At 37.9% G+C, this 21,975-nt stretch overlaps 1 protein-coding gene and 1 pseudogene across 1 annotated transcript in view; both read left to right on the forward strand.

Moving 5' to 3' along the window:
- Positions 1–321: 321 nt before the first annotated feature.
- syt6a (synaptotagmin VIa) overlaps positions 322–21,975 on the forward strand; it is a 75,655-nt gene continuing 54,001 nt past the window's right edge. Inside the window, exon 1 of the mRNA XM_058409065.1 lies at positions 322–794. Coding sequence (XP_058265048.1) covers positions 638–794 — 157 coding nt within the window. The 5' untranslated portion in view covers positions 322–637. The remainder of the gene's footprint in view (positions 795–21,975) is intronic.
- Positions 6,975–7,093, forward strand: LOC131366454 (5S ribosomal RNA; annotated as a pseudogene).

Below are 21,975 nucleotides of genomic sequence, written 5' to 3' on the forward strand. Positions count from 1 at the left end.
AAGTCACAGCTGCTTAGTGACAATTAATCTTTAGATAAAAGCAATTATGTTATATGCCGCACACGTGTATGTATATATTCGCTCATAAAGCAGGCAGTTATAAGGTTACAGGTTGCAAAGACCTGGGGAACGAGTCCCAAGAGAGATGCGTGCACCAGAGGGACAGGTCGACCTGAGAAAAACAAAGCCACTGGTGAGAGGGAGAGCTGAGAGACGAGTTTTTTTATTACAGACCAAAGGGAGGGCAGAATGACGGGGGCACTCACAGCACTCCGCACGACTTCGCCGCACTGCTGGGATCATCTGTTGCGTCCCCCGTTGCAGAGCTCCAGATTTTAATGTGATGCAACAATCCTTGCTTCTGGGACACCCGAGGGCACAAATGAATCATTAAGCCCACGCATTTGCGCACATACACTTATTGTATTCACTCATTCACACACACACACACACACACAAGCACTGACACACACACATCTCTGCGCTGAAGATGTTCTGGCACACACACTCAGAGACATACACTTGAGAGACAGCACAGCATTCATGTGGACACAAGGGTACGGCTCTGCAAGCGCGTGTGTGCCGATCCCTCCGGAGGAGCCCGTCACGCCGTAACACTGAAGATGCGTCTAGGAGCATGAGCGCCGTCGGGAAGGAGCATGACATGGTGTGTGAGAAGGCGGTGGCCCTCATAACTGACCTCTGCACGCAAGAGAGCCCCCTGTTAGAGCACAAGACCTGCGAGGAGTTTCTCTTCCTCATCACCAACCAGGACTACAGCTTCAACCAAACCGGTAGACTACCGTTTTAATCTACTAATTCAGCACATATTCACTGAGAAGAACTATTTTATTTCACACTGATGTATAATCTAGAGATACCATAGAATTAATTGGCATTATATTTTTGTTTTGTTAATTACAACTGTGTTTAAGTGCTCACAAGGTTTAAAGCTTTGGCTGTAGAATATTATTGAGCATGCTGTTCTGTAGACACGTCACTGTAAAATGTTTCAGGACAAGTAATTCTGTCATGGCTGCAATTGTGGTCCCTAAAAACTGTGCGTTGTGAGTCTGCCAACTTTCTGATATTCCGCAAATACATCATTGTTTATCTCTACCCTTTACATTACAATCAGAGCATGCTGGTGCAATTTTTGACATTTATTAACATAATATGCTGTAACCTCCAGGTAATAAAGGGTACTTACATGAGCCCAGTGCTGTGAATTTAAAAATCTGGCTGTTCTTTGCATCATTGAACCTGAGCAAGTTGCAGTTAGAATCTTAGTCACTTATCCACTTTCAGTAACAGCTTCATTCTAGTAAGAGTCATAGTGGATCCGAAGCCTATCCTGGGAACACTGGGCTCATGGTGCGAATACACCCTGGATGGGACACCAATTTATTGCATGTCACTATGCATGTTTTCAGGGAGGTGTGAGGAAACCTGAGAAAACTACCACAAAGTGAACCAGTGATACCACTCATAGAGCCAGGGAACCAGGGAATTTTTACATTTATATTTACAGCATTTGGCATGCACATTTATCTCACTTATACAACTGAGCAATTGAGGTTTAAAGGCCCTTGCTTAAGGGCCCAGCAGTGGCAGTTTGGTAGTCCTGGGATTTGAACTCAAAACCATCCAATCAGTAGTCTAACACCTTAACTAATGAGCTTCCACTTCCCCATTTATTACCATCTATTAAATCTTGGGATTGCCTAATAACCTCCTAGAGTGGAACCTTTTGAAGAGGGGAACCATCTACTATACTCTGACTGAGCTTAATGGGTGGAAAAAAATCCATGAAGCAGCAAAGCTTCTGTAGCAGATCTTTAGTAGAGGCTTATTCCATTGTTATATTAATATAGTACATTAATATTATATTAAGACTGAAGACAGCTTATTAGGAAGGGGAAAGTTTTAGCTTTTTGTACATTTTTTAAATTTCCTTTACCCTCTCTGGTCTGATTTGTTGAATCAAAACAGCGTACAAATAAGAAGTATCATGGCCGAATAAGGTCCAAAGGTTGTTTGACATTTAACGTTTCTATCATAAACCCTTGTCAAATATGAAATGTTTAGCTATTAACATCTTACCAAAGCATTGTGTTGTGTTGATGCTCGGCCTCTGTGAACGGTAAAGCCCGCCTTCTTTGATTTGAATGATCTCAGACATTTTGACATTGACAAGCAGTGTTAGACCTTTGAGGCAGAGCAGATGAGATTCAGTTTTCTTGGCATTGTACGATATCTTTGGAGCACCAAAGTAGAGTTATTAGGTAATTACTTCATAACTTTCATTATATGCACATCAGAAAAAAAATGATCAAAGCCCAGACCTTGGTGACCTTAATGGTGAGTACAGCCATGAGAAAAAAAGAAAGCTGATAAAAACATAATGTTTATAGACGATTAGAAAGAGGATTATGAGAAAATTAATTTTCTTATTTAAGTTCAAAACTGATGTATGTCATCTTTTGAAGTCTCCCATGAATAAAAACCTTGTTTATAATATAAGATTTGAAACGGATCGTATTTATAGATATGAACGTCTCAGTAATGGCTAAGCATTGAAAGTTTTTTATCTCAGTCGAACTTCACAAAATTAGTTCAATTAGTCAATATCTAATGGTTCCCCAGAGTGATAAACCAAAGAACCCTTTTGGATGTTGGAATGAACCATAAAGTTTTTGTTTAAGGTTTGTTTAGGAAGCATAAAGATTAAGCAGGGTTGCCAGGGTTGTGTTTTTTAAACAGAATTAACAGAAGGTTAGAATTGGTCTGGAACATATCCAATTCTTTGTACGGGAACAAGGTCACAGGCAGAGAAAGAAAGTCAGTGGGTGGTATTTAATGATTTAGCTCTAATGAACCGAATCAATTTCTGCAAAAATAGATGAAGGCAAATAAAGGGAAAGTGTAAGTGCAGAGATTATAGCTACAACATACAGAAATTTTTCTGTTGTAAAACATTTTGCAAGATTGCGAGTGGGAAAGGGGGATTATGGAGTAGATAATCGCTTTACAGGGTGATGATAAAGAGACATATGGTAGATACTGCAAGTACTGCAAATCAGAATTGTGTGACATTATTCTCCATGGAAAGCCTGAGGAAAAAGAGATCCCTCGTTTACATTACCCAATATGTTTGGGCAAGTTTTCCATCTTTTTGAGATGTAGTTGGGCTAGAAAGTTTGATTAAAAGAAAAACACTACTTATAACGTTAAACAGTGGAAGTCTTTCATACAAATTGGATCTTGAGTGAACCAATAGCTCATTATAACAGCCTATTTTTATGACTCAGGAAGAAAACCGTGTTATTCAATGAGCTCACGCTGGAGCGCAGTGGTGTAGCACATTTTATCCTGCAGTCCTGAACTTTTTCCACTGCTTAGGGCAGTGGTACTGCGTGACTAACTGCCTGTGTCAGCTGTGCTCATATTTGACGAAAATGCTTTGTGAGGCAGAGGCTAAACACACATCTGACAGCTGTGAGCTTCTCTGGCCTCCCTGTCACACATGACAATAGCAGCTGTATTACTGTGAGCGAAGGGAAATGGATATACATGTAGTAAACTTACTTCTTCATTAGAAATCTTGTTTAGTTAAAGGGTATTAAGTTGTTAACAGCTGGGAGAGTTGGAGTTTCCATGAAGCCATTTTTTGTTATGACTGTCTTGGCTAAGTCGTGATCAGACATTAGTTTCCACATGTGTGGAACTTTAAGTTTTAGTATCCCAAGGGTAGAGCAGTATGAAATAAACTGACTTTGCTTTGTGTATCATGTATGGTACGGATCACACACACAGTAAGTTCAAAGTAATTGTAGCATACTAGGACTCCAAAATTATTTTGAGTGAGGTTTTTTTGTGGCTAATCCTAAAACCTTTCTCTAGAGATTTGCCACAGTAACAAAATGGTACCATTACTCATGGGAATAAATTTAAGGAATTCTGATTCAAGGTAATATCCCAGAAGTACTGGAGTGTTGAATCTGCTAGAGGTCCAACATAATGCCTCTGTCTGAATTTGTGTCTCTTTAATTATCTAAATTCATGTATCTGTATTCAGAGCATGGCCTACATTGTAAGATTTTTTTCACGATGCCCTCAGGAACAATGGAAAACACTGGGAAAAAACCCCCACAGAGGTCAAAATCCCAGCACTGTCAGCATGGTGAATGTCACAGCATGTGAAATTATGGCTCTGACAGTTTCTCAACCTCAGCTACATCATTCCAATTCATTCATATTTACTCTCACCCAGATATATGCATGGGTCTGTCTTTAGACCCAGTAAGTATTTCTGTTTCTACCTAAAATACAGTATTATTAAGCTTCGTATCTGATCGCTTACTTGAGCATATTTTCACTGCATCCTGCTAGGTCTGATGTCTAGTATCAGCCAGATGAACTGTAATCCAACCTGCCAAAAAGCAAACAAAAAAAGAATGGTTTTCAATCTATCTTTATTTTTGTCTGCATTTTGAATGAAACAACGTGTATGTATTTGGTTATACATCCATCTATAGACAATACAGTATGTCAGTCAGAGGAATTTGTGAACACAGGTGATGTCTTGTATCAACATTTTTTTGATAATAAAAACAATACCCCACTGGAAGTGTAAACCTTCTAGGCAGTGTGTCAGTGGATTATGGTTTTACATCCATTTGACATGCGGACTTGGACAAAAACCGGGTGTCATACCAAAACAGAATGAGGATTATCAAAGGAACTGGCGCACACCATGAACCGAGGCTCCATGCTTTGTAGCAGAGATTTACTGCATATAAGCAGATCACTAGCTGTCAGAACCTGAAAGAACTGTCACAGCAGTCACTGTGTGCTTTGTTGGGACGCAGATGAATTCAATACTCAAAAAAAGCTAGACAAGGTGATAACAAAAAACATATGTTTCTGGTCCGTTTACAGAGGATTTCTTTGCATTGTATTATTCACTGGTTTGTTAGAAAGATGTTACAAATGCTTTGTGAGGTTATTCCCCACACCATAAAAAACTCGTATGCAGTGTTTTTAGCTATCAGAGTGACATTTCTTTTACCGTAAAGCATATTTTGCTGTGTTTTTCCCCTCATGACAGTTGTCAGTAGTCACAGCCTGGCTTTTAAAAGCAAGACCGACTTTAAAAGATGAATTCAGTATTAAACAAAGCATCTGAGTGTTCGAAAACTCAAGCTGTCCATCATCTCAGGCCCGGGTCAGGACATGAAAAACGTCCGATTGGTCAGGTAGAAAGGATAAACTGTGTAAATTTATGACATTTTGTGGCAGAGCATTCCTTGTAACACTGCTGGGAACGGTTTATAGGGCGTAACAAACACTCCCATTAGTCCGTAAGTATCTATAAACAATGCACTTGCAATGGAGATATTAAAATAAAATCTCTTTTGCTCTATTAAACTGTTTGATCGATATCAGACAGACATAATCTTTTAGAAATAAACTCTAAGCCATAAATGATTGATGGCTAATTGCAGGTGAAGCTCATGCTTACAACACTGGCTTTTATTAGTCCATATCTCATGCTATCTCTGGCTTGCGTTAGATTTTATTACGACCAAATTTTTGCTGCTGGAGGACATTAGCAGGGCAAGATCATTCACTCGATTCTTGGCGTCTGCTGCTTCCCATAACAACTGGACAGCCAGCAGATGTTGGTAAACATCAAAAACAGAATAAACAGCTTTCTATAATGCATGCATGCTCAGTGCTTTCTTCTTTAACAATAAGTGGAAGAACTGGCAGGTAGCCAATCTGCACTCTAACACCCAGTTGTGGTTCTGGCACCGGTGACGGCAAACCAAATGCAGAAGCAGAAAAGGCTAATTTGCATGATTATTACGTGTCTCAGTGACTCTGGTGTAATTGTTACTGTGGTGTGCCTGGGAGAACAAGGCGGGACGAAACAGAGCTCTGTCAGGAGAGAGATGGCTGAGAACCAATTTGAACGATTTAAGTACATGCTACGCTTGATCAAGAACACGTTCGCTGACTCACTGATATTGGAGCGTACGGTACGGTGTGTGCGAACGAACGGCTAAACTGGCCTACCTCCACAAGCCTGGATCCTTGACGAGAGGTCTGCATCAAACAGCAGCCTAGTATGAAGTGGCAGATAAAAAGCAGAGGTGGACAAATGGGTCATTCTGCCCTGTGGAAAAAAGGGTGCAAATAATAGGCTTCAAAATGGAACACATCTTTCATGGAAATGGGCAAAAGCCAAAAATGGAATAATAATTTTTTTTTGACCTAGCAGTTGGGAAAAATATCAGACCACATTATCACAAAGGCTCTGAAAATAGGACTACAGAGGCTGCACCTCGCCAGCCACTTTATTAGGAACACTCATACACCTACCATTTCATGCAACTGTCTAACTATCTACAGTAGAACAATGCAGATAATTACACCGATACCAGGCAAGAGCTGCACTGAATGTTCACATCAAACATTAGAATGTAAAAAAATGTGATTTCAGTGAGCATGACTTGATTGTTGGTGCCAGACTGGGGCTGAGAATTTCTCAATAACCAATCTTTTCAGCCATGGTGAACAGAAAAGCTTTTCAAAAATCACAACTCATCAAACCTACAACAGCAGCAGACTACATCAGATTCTACTTTTTGCAGATAGTACGACCACAATTTGTTGTCAACAACATGAATACATTGACCCAACCTGCCTTTTTACAAAACTCAGGTTGAGGAATGTTTTCTTGGAACATTTGCATCGCTTGATTGCCCCAGGCACAATATTTAACTAAATGCATTCCTGTATTTTGTTTTATGTATCTGTCTTGTAGTGTATTGTATTGTCTATTTGCATCTCATCTTGCACTGTTTGCACACATGCACTTTATGTTAATAGGGTAATATTTACCTTTTAGCCCTTAGTTCTGTGTTATCGTGCATAGCTCTGTGTCTTCATGTAGCATTAGGGTCTGCACTTGCAGTGATACCACTCTGAGAGCACCCAATCTCGTCTGATCTTGAAAGCTAAGCAGAGTCAGACCTGGTTAGTACTGGGATGGGAGATCACCTGAGAACACCAGGTGATGTTGGTATCTCAAGTGGTTACAGCTCTGGGTTGTTGACCAGAAGGTTGGGGTTCATCCCCCAGCACTGCCAAGCTGCCCCATTTGGGCGCTTGAGCAAGGCCCTTTAACCCTCTCTGCATCATGGCTGACCCTGTACTCTGACCTCCAAGGAGGGGTTTTTGTGAAGAAATCATTTCACTGTGCTGAAATACATATGTGACAAATAAAGGCTTCTTAACTCTTAGATGAACTGAATATAGTCAAAATGACAATAAAAGCCTCTTAACTTGATTATATTTCCTAACAGCTACCTCCAGCATGATAAAGCACCAAACTACAAACCACAAATCCTCCCAAAATGGTTAGGAATCTAACAGAACACCTTTGGGATGTGCTGGAACAAGAGATTCACAGCATGAATGCGCAGCTGAGAAATCTGCCTCAATTTTCTCATGAAATTATGTCAACATAGACCAGAATCTCAAAGGAATATTTACAACATCTTGTGCCGATGAAGAATTCAGGCTGTCCTTTCTGAAGCTGAGTTCAAACTAAAGTGGCTGGGAAGTGAAGTATGACGTGTAAGAGTAGATGAATTTACAAAAAACTACAGCAGAATGACAATGTGCAATACAATGAAATAAACATCAGCAGTATGGGTGCTTATTAGACAGTAATTATTAAGTACACAGTAACAAGTAGAGTGAACTTGGTGGCACATGCACACAAAGCCTTGTTGTGTATGATTGTACACCATCACAGGTTGAAGCATGTAATATGTCCTGACGCATCCTTTCACTTTTCCACAGTCTAATTTGGATGATCAGAGTGTTTTGATCTCGAGGTCATCTTGAGCTCTGACTATTTTATCTAGTTCTCACTATTTTATCAGTACCTCCCACTCTTCTGTTAAATATTACAAGGTCATTTCTTGCTCGATTGGTGCTGTAATGAATGAGAATACCGTTCTATGAATAGATAAAATGTGAACCTACTGTTAGCACTAGCATCTAGCACCAAACCAAAAAAACCTTTAGTGTACTAGATAAAACATTTTTTATAGTGTATTTCTAAACCTGATCATGGGAATTTTGATAACCGATAAGTTTTGCCTCACACCTCTAGGGTTGAGGGTTCGTTCCTAGTGCTTCAGGGGTCTCCTCTGGGTATTCTGTCCCCTCCCCAGTCCAAAGACATGTGTTGTAGGCTTATTTTCAGCTCTAAAATGTCTGTGTAAAGGTGTGTGAGTGTGCATGATTGTGCTCTGTAATGGGTTGGCCCCCATTCCAGGGTGTCCCCTGCCTTGTGCCCTGAGTCTCCTGGCATAGACTTGAGGTTCCCCATGACCCCATGCTCCCCATGTATACTAAGCTCTACAGAAGGTGGAATGGAAATACATCAAATTGTTAAAAAGCTGCAAACACTATCCTGAGACTAACTGTAATCATTTGTGTTTCATACAAGTTGAATCACGATATCCTGCTTACACAACAGTTCACTTGGTCACTTTATATAATGTGCAATATATACATTTCAATAATCAAGGCACTTGCAATCCACTTGTACCCTGCAGGAGACATTTTTGTTGTATTTTATACAAAGAAAATAAAGTATCTTACTATACGTCTTATCTCTCTGCTTGCCTTAAATTTTTAGGTAACCAAAAGCTCACATAACCAATGTACTGTTTCATTTTGTGATTACGAAAGCTTCTATCTACAGACGTGTTCATTCACACAACTCATATGAGATCGCAGACTTAGAGAATATAGTTTGATGTAGTTTGATTTCCTAACATGATCTTGACTATGAAACTGAATGCAGATCTCAGTGTAGATATTTAATCCAGTCTGGTAAAAAAAAAAAAGATCCCGTTTTCTTTTGCAGGTGCACATCCATCTGTTTCCTTTATACTAAGGAGGTAATAACCGGCAATGGCTTGTTGTTATATTGAATAAGAGGACTAAAATCTAAGAATAGCTTGACAATGAAACTATTAAGCAATGATGAGCAATGAATAATATCATGAAGTCTCTTCGATGGCAGAAAAAGAATCATCAAATTCTTGCAAACACACTTAAAGGCTGCTCCATAGAAAAATATCAGCTCAAATAGAAATCAATTCCCTTTGAGCAGCTGCTTCACTCTGCATTATCTCTTGAACTGTCACTGATAGGCTGCATAAGTCAACAGTCTGTTCTAGAAAGAAATCATCCCCAGCTTTGCTTTTGAACGCCATTGGTGGTTCCAGAACATTCTCAGTAATATTCTGTTAAGCCAAATAATCTGATGTGGATGCCAACAATAAGACTTTATAATGATGCCTTTTTAATTTGGAATGACAGGAAGAGCTTAGCCCAGCTAGTGCAATTATACCAGCAAGCCCAGGAAATAACATTTAGGCAGTATTAATAATTTAGCTGTGGTGCTATGCCACATGCAGATCATCATGTTAGGTAAGCTGTGGATTGATACATTCTTCTATTGAGTCATGGATTAGACTGAATGAAAGCAGAGTTGGTGGCCAGCCAGAAGAGGATCTATCAAAGGACAAAAGCTTCATTTAATCGGCTTTGCATGAGCTTGGGAAGAATTAGACGTTACACAATCACTTGTTCAGGCTTGACTTGCTTGCCTGTGATAATCTTGTCAGCTTTGTCAGCAGAACCAGGCTGTTTACTGCCTAAATTGTCCCTTGGCTTGCTAGTCCATAACACCTTAGTCATTTTCCCTAGGCTATGCTGCACCAAGGGAATAACATCGCTTTCTTTTTAAAGACAATTCTCAAGTCCCTGAGGTCCAGCTTGTTGGTTTTAACACAATTGTATATGCCTTTAGAGAATTAAACCCGTATTGAGTATGCATCTTGGAGCCAAGATGGAAAGAGGTTGCATGAACAACAAAATCATTCTGATGTCAGACATTCGAAATGGCTTATTATTTCCCCAAAATGCCATTAAGAGTTCAACACCCAAACACACCATGAGTTCTAGGAAAGGGCTGTACAATACAATAGAAAAACACATTATGCTGTCTGTGTCGATTCAGTGCTCCCTAGTGCACAGCCCAGAGATTTACAAAAGCTTGAGGGTAATTGCTTGACAGGGGCAATGAAGGAGTCTGTGGCATTAGGAACACCTTCTGTACTGATTGGCTAAGAGCATTGCAATCAAATTAGCAGCAAATGTGGCTGTTACCTAAGGCCATGCATGTGGCCGACATTTATACAACAACCAGCAGTTAAGCTCCTTGGAAAGGCTTATACAAAAACCTTTTAAGATCTGAACTCTTACATGGAGCTATAATAGTTATTACGTTAATGTAATTACATTCCATTTAGAAAATATTCAAACTCCTTCAATCCATTTCCATATTATTGAGGACAAGCAAAAAAAGGGTTTCACAAAGTTTTGCGAATGTATTAAAACTACTTCATGTCACATTTACATAAGTACACCGAGTGCCTGCTATGACACTTGCAATAGATCTTAACTGTATCCCATTTCTAGAATGTCCTTCAGATGTTTCTCCAGCTTAATTAAAATTCGTCTGTGGTACATTCGGTTAATTGGACATGATGATTTGGAAAGAAATACTTTCCGTCTACACATAAACCTCCCCACTCACTGTCGCAACCAGCTCCGTGCCAGCTCTCTGCAATATGCTCTGGATCCAGCACAAACATCCCATTTATCTTATTCACCTAAGCAAACCTAACCTATTACACCTGTTTCCTGTTTCTTGTCATTATCCCATGGGATTTAAGCAGGTCACTTTAACATGTTCTTTGTAAGGTGTTGTCTTTGTTTTTTAGACAAAACAACAATTTTAATGTTATTACAATTACAATTCTTTAGGTGTTTGATAAGGTTTTTTTTCTGCATTGCACTGATTGTTGAAATTTGATCAAGACACTGACTGAGCAAAAAAACAAGGGCAAAGAGATTATCCTGAAACCTGCAAGGTGGGATTGTGTCAAGACACAAATCCGAGGAAAAGAACTGGAACATTTCTGCAGGTAAGAAGGTCCAGGCAGTGGCTTCAATCATTTTTAAATTGAAGAAGTTTAGAACCACAGAGACTCTTCCTTTAGCAGGCCATCCATCCAAAATGAGCAAACAAGGTATAAGGGCTTTATTCAGGGAGGTGACCAAGAACCCTAAGGTAGAACTAGCAAAAAGGACAACTATCTCCTCAGTAAAATTCACCAGATGGCTCTCTGTTTGCCAAAAGAAACCTATATGCATTATACCGAGGTTCATCTCCAGTCAAGAAGACCCATTGACCCTCAGGCTTGTTCTGCTCCCAATACAACTGTTCCTATTTCATTAACAGCATAATACTTAGCTCAATTAGGTCAGTTATATGTAAAAAAAAATCTTGAAACTGTCAATCAATATGCCTCTCAGAGCTTTAAAATCCTGAATTAATCAATACTCAGTATCACCCAATACATTTACTGTATGTACAGGCAAGCTGTCACTATAAATCACAGACTCACTATCAAGTAAGCATACTTTCCGTAATGCTTAGAGATTTAGTATGATTAATACAACATCACTGTTATACAGATGACATCCAATGTTGTGCAATAAATTCCTTCTGCTCCCTCCCAGCTTACGTGAGGTTAAAATGTAGTGTTTTACACCACTGAGAATGCATATGCCCCAGTGGCAATTTAACATTGTTAGCAACGTTATCACTCCAATTTCCTGGAATCTGTTGTGTTCAGGAAGCTGTGTTTTCTATGAAAGTGCCATTTGGAGTCCCCTTAGGGGATATGTCTTTCAAACGAGCACAGCCGAGATGGCAGCGCACATGAGATGAGAACAAATGGAAGCTACGTCAGGATGTATCAGAGCTTCAACAGATAGGAGTGGCTTTAGAATAATTCTCTAGGATCATTGCAGTAAGGAAAAGGGGTTTGGTTGGGGAAATTGACCAAAAAAAATTGTAGTAAATTTCTGTAAAGGGTCTGAGGGTACCTGACCATAAAAGGAAATTAAACAACGGAAATTACCCAGACTTGAAAAAAGCCTGTTTCGTTTAATTACATGCAAAGCAATCAAATTTCTAGTTCAGTTAAAGTGATACTCCACCAAATAAACATCCTCTTAGAATTTTCCACATAATTACCATTCAAGAATAATGCAACTGTACATTTATGGTTTTTCTGTTACATTTAAGTTACTTCTGTTAGTTGCTATGCAATGTTCTCATTTTAACACTAGTGGTTAAAAGATTAGGCTTTTTATGTAGAATTGAGCAGGTTCAGTTAAATTCAATTACTTGTTCTCGATCTATAAAGTCAGAAGATGAGCCTCTTCATCAAGTCTGAGTGCTTATAGATAACTGACTGCTAGTTCACCATTGGACCCCTCACAGCTGCTCCAGTTCTCACATCCACTTGAACTATATATACACAAACGTAAGACTTAATTTATTTTTGATTGGCTAGTATGACTCTATGACTAATAAATACTTCACATAAGAGGTAGACTAATGTTAGGCCCTTTCAAATGAGCTTGAAATTACACACTGCAGATTACCACCAGTGTAAATACATATGCATGATTTTTTTTTCCATTAATTATTACAGGGAATATTAGACTCACTAATTTCTGTAGCTCTTTTGAGACTAAAACTAGTTTATTCTAAATTCAGAAGCATGAATAACCAATCATTCTCAGCATCAACATCATTCCTACTTGCATGTAATTGCCTAAAATATGATTATACAAAATTTCATACAAACTTCAAAGGTGACAGCATTCATTCATACCACTAAGTTGGGTATTTAAGCAACACTGTTACTGAAGAGTCACTTCTGATTGGACAGAATTTGTGGATTGTTTTTTGTAACTATTTGGAGCAGCTCAGATAACAGGCTTATATTAATGTGCTAATTCTAATACATCATTTCTGTTGTACTATCTAATTCATATGTATGTATATGTTGAATGTATTCATATAAAGAGATAAAAAGGGATAGAACCCAATGTAATTACTGACATGGTCTTAGATCTTTGTAACCATCAAAAAATCCTCAGGCTGTAACAGGAACTCAGGAACAACTGTGTACAACTGCTGTAACAGGAACTAGCTAGTTTCGTGGAACAAGCTAGCTGTTATTTTCCTGCAACAACATGACATCAGGTGTTTTACGCTTCACTTGTTGTAATATATAAACAGCTGGCATATGCAATGTTAAAATAAATAGTAACAGTAACAGTAGATATATCAGAACCCTTTATCGCTTTATGGTAGAAATTATTCCCCTGAACCTGTACCTTCTTCTGGATGGAAATATTAAGTAAAAAAACTTCATAGTTTATGTGTAATTTGTAATTCAGTATAGGTCAGCAGTTAGTTAATGTGAAATGAATGCACTGCTTAATCAGCAGAAAATATAATGATTTATAACATGTTCATTTATTCTAGGTAATTAAACTGCAGTTTATCTGTGTAACCTTTCTGGAGCATCCATATAAGCAAATGATGAATATTTAGAAAATAATTGCATGTAGATTTATCTGGAAAACAACAACAACATAATAAGTCATTATTTTAACATATATACATGTTTATATGATTGATCATACTCTTTAGGATCAATGAATGATCTGAGGGTGCTGTTAGGGACACTAAATGAACAGTATTGAACAGTATTGGACAGTGAACAATATTGGGTTACTATATAAATACAGTAATGACTTTTCTGGAATTTCATCAATTTAAGTGTCAGGAGTCAAAACCTTGACCAGAATGCATTTAAGCGCTTTGCTAATCACTAGACATAAATGCGAGCAAACTGAATTCCTCCAAAGCAACATCTGGAAAACAGCGTAGGAAGTAATGAGTTATTAAATATGAATACTGAGATAATTACTTGAAATAATGAGCTATCAAATCAAATTACTTTTGCAACTTGCAGCATAGGGCTTCTATAATATTTTGAGGAAAATATCAAATTGAACATGTTTTAAATATTTCACTGGGTAATATGAGCTGTTTTTATTTAGTTTTGCGTTTTTCGGGGATGAGAGTCCTGAAAACACTTTAGTGCAGTTATTACTATTATTGTGTGGCAGCAGCTGAACCCATGAACTCACATCATTTCTCTGTACACTGTACACTTTACAGGAAGCACTTCAAATTATATGAGAGATGATAAGGTCTGCATTTGTTCTCCTAATCAGACAGACCAGGCACTCATCATGCAAAATTCACAATGCCAACTCATAGTGCTAAATGTATTGGTAAGCTGTATGTAATCATTTTGAGAGGGTTGACCCTCAATTCAGCTCTGAGAGCTAGTGTTTCCAGTCTCTAACCTTTTTAAGCTGACAGGAACTAAAATTACTTTTTGGCTGCTTGAAGTGAAAAAAAAGTGCAGGTTTTGTGCTCTTGTTCTTCTCGCAGGCTCATGTTTGTGTGTGTGATTTACTGGTTTTACCCAAATATTAATCTGTATAGAATAATTTGAACATTCTCAATCATCCAGGTGGAATCCAGGAGTCATTTCATTTGGACTTCCTTCTAGTTAGATCGAAATGTTTTACTACTCATCCAAGCAGCTTCTTCAGTCTGAGGGAAGTTTGCAGGATTCCACGAATTTGTATCCTCCAGGGTCAAGGATCCTCCCCTCCCTGGATAGCCTTGTTGAGGGAGCACCATGAAAAGTAGGAGACAGGTTGTGCCTAAGACCTATACCTCTGTTGAGAGAAGGATTTTCCACCTGGATATAAGTGGCCTCTGCCTGGACAGTCGATCTAACTAGAAAGAAGTCCAGCTAAATATAATATATATAATATATATAAATATACTGTTTATTCATTTTATTTCTTTTTAACCCTTCATTGATCTGTATGATTGACTGATTGAGAGGAAAAAGCTTGATTCCTTCAGATTTGTGACCAAATATTAAAATATTTAATACTTTACACTTGTGGCTTGGGTATAAATGTATTGATTTTTTTCATATGTTGTGAACTATCACATCCAATAGTTTCGGTTTGTTGCCAAATAAACAGCTAGCTGGTTGAATATTTGATTCTGTAGTAAAAAAAAAAAAAGGTGAAGTGCCAGGAGATGTTTGAGGTGCTAATGCTAGTACTGGTGAGGATCTGTTTTTATCTGTCAGTGGACTTGAGTCTCTGAAAATAAATAGAAGATCTATAGTATCATCATGGGTACTATTGCTACATCAATCCTGAGCTGGGGTTACTGCGTAGGTGTGGGAGTTTCACATGTTTTTTCCATGTTCATCATAGGATTTCCTACAAAAAATGATGCTAGTTGGTAGATTAGCTAGACTCTATACTCAAGTATCTATACACTGTGATGTTTGGATAAAAAATGCTTTTATTAGATGATTTAAAATTTGGTTCAGCAAGCAAGCAAACGTTTTGAAAGTGAAGTTGAAAAAAAAAAGTTGTTCAAACTCAGGCTTTAGTCTGTGACAGACTATGTGTTGGTGTCACTGATATAATAAATGCAGGATTCAGAGATTCAGAGACTCTAATTCTGAGATTGATGATTGCCTTTCTGCACAAAATAACTTGCAATTAAATACAAGATAATAAGTGTTTTCATTACTGCATCTTATCATGGCCTGAGCAAAGGCTAAAATTGTGAGCAGAAGCCTGACGCGTTAATTGAAACAAGGCGAGACGAGAGCTTCTTTCACATTTGTGTACATGCCTGAATGCCTGAATTTAATTTTTTTTTTTTTATTGAAAGGCAGAGGAGCAACATTAGAACAAAATGTTCTCTGTGCACTTACTTGCATATAGAACTGAGATGACTCCAGATAAAAAGCGTAGTTCACCTCTTGGCGTCTGCCCATCTAAGTTCAACATGCAAAAACACGTAATTAGAAAATGTTTAATGTTCATCGAGGAAATTACAGAGTAAATGCTCAGTCCATTAAAAACCTCTGTGCTGAAGCAAGTGAGCATGGGTCATGTGTTGAATATTAAGCAGGTTTGAAAAGCGGGGGAGAAAAGGGAATAATTTGCTCCTGTTGTCTGCCTGGTATGAATGTTTTCCAGGGCAAAACAAACAGAAAATCCTGTGCTGTAATTGCCTCCCTAAAAGTATTCTGTTTGATTTCGTGTAACATGATAGCTCAATTTTGCAGACAAATAGACTGGTTTCCTGTGCTGACATTTTGTGTTTAGTGGCCAAACATATAAAACATAATTTTGTAATAAAGTTTACTACACTACTACTCCTACGACTACTACGACTACTACTACTACTACTACTACTAATAATAATAATAATTATAATAATACTATATTTTAATTTCTTGCTTTAGTAGACATAGTAAACATTGAAATGCTTCACACAAAGCAATGAATTAATACAAACACATTAATTAAAAAATAAATGAATAAAATTTTATTTATTTTTTTAGAATTGTCATTTATTTATTTATTTTATTAAAATACAATTAATTCATTACTCCATTAATTCACAAGAGCAATATGTTGCTTTTATTAAATATGATGGTTTGGTTTTTCCCCCCATGTAGTATAAAGCAGAATAAATATCCAAATACTGGTGTGCTAGAGCTATTTTTAGTAAATTTGGTTAGGAATAGTGGCTCTCTGCTGACTGTCACTCTCTCTTTACTGAACAACAAAAAATAATCACTGTAAATTGTGTGAGGTAGCTGCGTTGGCAAAAAAAAAGAAAAGAAAAAGAAAAAAAGAAATATTAAGGTTCACAGCTGTGGTAGGCAAAACTACACCGAAAATGTAATAGAAATCAAAATAATATTCTTTGGATCTTTTATTAGTAGCTGAAACGCATGAAAACTTGTGTAGAGTGTGAGGGAGGCGTCATTGGAAATTCTACTATTGCCAAAGGGCTTAGATAAACATTAGATCAGTGTGCGATCATTAATAATTCATCTGTGCCAGCTGGGACAAAGCATCATTATTTTATTTCATCATTATTTTATTTCACTGCTTGTTTGTGACTTACTTTATGCTTGTTAAAGTACAGAGGCCTGTATAACAGCCACGGTAATTTAAGATGACATAAAAAAAGATACTCTGTGGAGAATTACAGCATCACAGTTTTTGTGCCACGGCAGATTAGCAGAATTTTCTTCCAGCGTCTGCTGTGTCGTCCACGGTGTAATCTTTTACAGAAAAAAAACCTTTGCTTTATTTGATCAAAAGGAACAAGCAGTGCAAATGACTACTCATAGCAGGGGAAAAGGGCAGAAGGAGAACAGAAATGACTATTAGTGGTATGGTGTGTGTTAATGGTGGAGGACATGGTGGAGGGGTTATTATTTGTCTGAAAGGAGCTAAACACTTCAGGATGCTGTGAAGGATGAAGATCTTGGAATAGTCCACTTCAGGGGTGCTATATACTAATATGAACCTGTTTTCTCCAATCTTCACACTAATGCTCTTCAGTCTTCTCTGAGAGACAGTTCAGGTCTGAGTCCTAGTCTGAGTCAAGGTCTAAGTCCGTGTCTGAGTCAAGGTCTAAGTCCGGGTCTGAGTCAAGGTCTGAGTCCAGGTCTGGATTAACTGTATTTGGTCCCCAGTGGTGGAGAGAGTAAAAATCACACTGACTTAAATAAAAGTATGGCAACTAGAGTAATACTTCACTTAAGAAAACAAGTAAAACAAGCATCTAGTGAACTCGAACAATTATTTAATCATAATTTAATTATAAATCATTTCCTTTCTACGACTGAATATAGTCGAGTGGAGTTGTATAACTTGGGACTTTTGAGCAACTTATAAATCAGCATAATTTCTGAGTTCATAAAAGATTTATGACTAATTCTGTCCTGCTGAAGCTTTAAAATGATGGAGATCCGAGCACAAATCCGACCACCGCAATGGTCTGCAAGTGGTTCCATCCATATCAGTCCCATATATCTCCAGACAGTCCACATCCTATAGACAGCTAGCCTTTTCTACCTACCTGCTAAAGTTAGCTATCTTACACATTACCCTGAGTGTTACCTCTACTCTACAGCAGCATTAGATAGATTTAACACATCAGTCAATTGCTCCTGAATATCTAGTTTAAGTTTAATACAGAGCTTTTCATTTTCATTTCATTCTTTATGTCATATTTGCCTAGCTAATTGTTTATTGGTACATGTTTCCCCAGGTTGAATGTTGATCTGTGAAATACTGATATCTCCACAGGTTTTGTCTCACATCATTTGCAGTTATCATTAGCATGCTTTTTCCTTTGACGCATTTCAAAAATAATTAAAACAAATCAGATAAACTGAGTCGGGGATGCTTATCTCTCTTTATTGTCTCAGAAATTGGTGCTGTTGATTAAGCATTTGAGCCTGAAATGACTTTTGGCAAGGTAATTGCTTCATTTTGATTGGATCATGGCTTTCAATTTTTTTTTCTTCCAGTATTACTGGCATTATATTTCTTATGTAATGGTGATCAGAATAAATAAAATTTTAAGTGTAGAAAAAGTAAAAGGTAAAGCACTTTGATTTAATTATATTTTTAAAAATCCACTGTTACAGTGAGACACATACTCGAGTACTGTACTCTAATAAGAGTGCATGTGGTTCCTTACTTCTCAACCTGGGTTATCATGGATTTCTGCAGGTCCTTATCCTCCACAAAGGCCCATTTGAATAACTGTGTTGAATTCGATTGAGATTCTCTCCAGACCAATCCCAGTAGAACAAAAACCTTGACTCTCTTTTTCTTTGAACCTCTTTAAGATTCTTCAGCTGTAGAAAGAGCTGCTTCAGTGCTTAGAGAGCCCAAGGTGACAGGGGTGTTGATACATGATTCATTAAGAAGAGGAACAGAAGATGCTCAGGCATGATGACATGATGCTTTACAATGAAATGTGCTGGTTCGCCTCATGCTTATTCAGATCACCACTTCCTCTTGATACACATGTTGTCAACATATTGGATTTTCTATAGGAGGACTTTAAGAGAAATCACATTCGGCATGATATGTTGAAAATTGATGCTTTCTCATTGACTTAGTTGACTAAGTTTTTCCTTTGTGGGTGGCAAAGTACATAACCTTTATGCATTTTTCACACAACTCTTGGCTTTACTTTTTTTTCTCAGTGTATCGAATAAATCTTGTTGCAGTGCTCAGGAAGGCTTCACTTAATTACGAGGTGACTCGTGCGTCATCGTATGTAATTTCTGGGCATATCATAGCTCTTCTTTGGCATAAGTTCTGGTCTCAGGAGAAGTCTGAAAATCTGTATCTAAATTATTCAAGGAAATATTAAGAATGACAAATGTAAAAGTCCCCAGCTTTGTAGAGTAACCTCTCACAACATATACTATTTTTTTTCATACATAAACCATGAACTGACTTTGTATGCTGTAGTAGTAAACAGCAGGGTCATTAAACACAAATACATACTTTTACCCAGTCGATACCCCAATAAATCTCTTCTAAAAGTCTAGAAGCCCAGTCAGTCCATCATCCTTCATGCCCTTCTTCCAACACACACTCCGTTTTCCCTTTTCCCCTTTGGCAAACGTTTTTACACCATCGTGTCCCACACCACCCATCTCAAAAATAGCTTGTACCCACAGGCCGTAGAAACTGACTAATGATTGTCTCGCCTACGCTTACAGTACAGTACATATTTCCTACACATTTTTATGCTGGACTATGTCTCTATCTTTATTGCCATACAGTACAGTAAATACTATACTATACTATATTGTATCGTGACTGCGCTGATCTTACTGATCAGTTAGCTGTTTGTATTCTTTGTTATATGTTCTGGTCTAAACTAGAAGCATTATTCTCTCCTTTATATTTTGACTATGATGATGAATAATTTATTGTATTTGAATGATGATAATGTTCTAGACTAAATAAAAGAATTTATATCTATACATATTTTAAAAAAAACAAACAAAAAAAAAAAACAGAGACTATATAAAACAGAGACTCATATTCAATTGTGAGACATTTGAAGTGCCTGTATAAGTAATGAATAAAACATGACAGGGTATGTGGCTCTAGGAAAATAATCAATGGCAGGCTGGAGTGATGTGGCCTGATGTGAAGCTTTTAATTCCCTAAAGATGAATATTTTCCTATTGGTTTCTATTTAGTCCTAATATCACCTCCCAAAGTGTTTTATCCTGTTCACAGTCTAATGTCTACAGAAGAAAGTGAGATCCTGTTATCACTTATGTTATAACAGATATAAATGTTTAATTTTTTTTGCTTTCTCTTGGATTTAATAACACAAAAAAACCAAAACATAGCAGATCATGTTACTGAGAAGGGAGTTTCAGCTTTACCCCTGAATGTTTCTGAACGATGACGTTGGAGGCTTCTTTCTAAAAAAATAAATAAATAAATAAACTGAAATAAACACCACACAGAAAGCATCACCCCATCAAGAATTTCCCAAAAATGTGGTGTGTCTATTGATCCCTGTGGAAGTTAATATGATGAAAACTGTATTGCATTAAAAGGACTGCTTAATACAAACCTAATATTTGTCTTGCAGCTGGAACTAATATAAGTTGCTGTAATAGAAAATGAAACCTTCTAACCAGTCACATTTCAGCAGCGATGTGGTATAGTTTGATTTAGTTCATGACGGATATTTCATTCGAATGAATAAAATCCTTGTCTTAACTTTCATCGCTACAACAAACTGGTTAATGAGGGTGAATAAATTGAATCAGTGAAGAAAAAAATAAACGTCTGGATCACCTTGTTTCCTTGTGTACCTTTTGGACGACTGGTACCTGGTTTATATGGGCAAACATCCCAGTACTACTGATATTGTTTACCGCGAAGTGTTCATTTGAAAGAAATTGTCTCTCTGACAGCTCTCGTTGTATTTCAGTTTGATAAACGGGAATACGTGATTGAAAAGTGGTGCAATGTGCAGCCTGTGCAGAGAGGAAAGATATACAGTGCAAAAGAGAAAGTGTATTGCCTGTCTGTTAAGGAAGTGGTTTGAGATCCGAGAATATCTATAGAATTTACATTTTAAAAAATAAATAAATAAACCAGTGGATTTCCGATAACAATTTGAGGATTGCTTTAACCGTGGTATTAAAGGAAAAGCAATTTGCTCTTCCACGCTGTAGAAATCATTTGCCGCTCATGTGCATCATTGTGCGTTTCATTTACATCATTACAGCTTGCGTTCCGCAGTGTAACTCCAGAGCAGAGTGCAGGAGATACAGTATAATGCTGGTGCAGCTGATAACAGAGAGAGAGAGAGAGATAGAGAGAGAGAGAGAGAAAAGGGGGGAGGAGAATGATCTTTAGGCGTCTCTTGTCGTATGCTCGAATGAATGCAGTAGATGGAGTGATGGCAATCAAGCAGGAAGGAGGCTGTAGCGTAGAAGGGAAGCGGAAGGAAGGCACTGCAGTATGTTCTGACTCACTCTGAGGCTGTAGACCGAGCCAGAACGCTCAGGCTGGAATATTGAATCCATGCAGTCCCTGTAAACCTCCTCTCACATGCTCGTCCGGTCCCTCTCTGTCGCATGCAGCGCCACATCCTTAAACAGTCAGCAAGAGCACAAAGCCTGGGGAGTGCACGTGGCTCGCTTTTTTCTGTCCTTTCATGTGCTTACACACTTGCTTAATCTCATTCTCTTTTTTTAAATAAACACAACAGTAATCGGTCCCTTTGGTGTCTGTGCTTATTCATACGCGTGCTTGTTATTCATGAGGAGGCTTCTCTTGAATATGCATGTGTTGTGTTTTTTTTTTATCTTTTCTTGTAACAACAGTCTTGCTTTGGAGCTGTTGCTTTATTGTCGGTCTCATGTGTAACAGGTCCATGTTGGGGTTTGTGTGTGTGTGTATATGTGTGTGTGCACTAGAACCCTGGGGATTATGAAGCAGTTATTGGTGCCGTGTGTGTGCGTGTGCGGTGTG

This window comes from Hemibagrus wyckioides, linkage group LG15 (assembly GCF_019097595.1).
Source record: "Hemibagrus wyckioides isolate EC202008001 linkage group LG15, SWU_Hwy_1.0, whole genome shotgun sequence".
NCBI classification, from domain to species: domain Eukaryota; kingdom Metazoa; phylum Chordata; class Actinopteri; order Siluriformes; family Bagridae; genus Hemibagrus; species Hemibagrus wyckioides.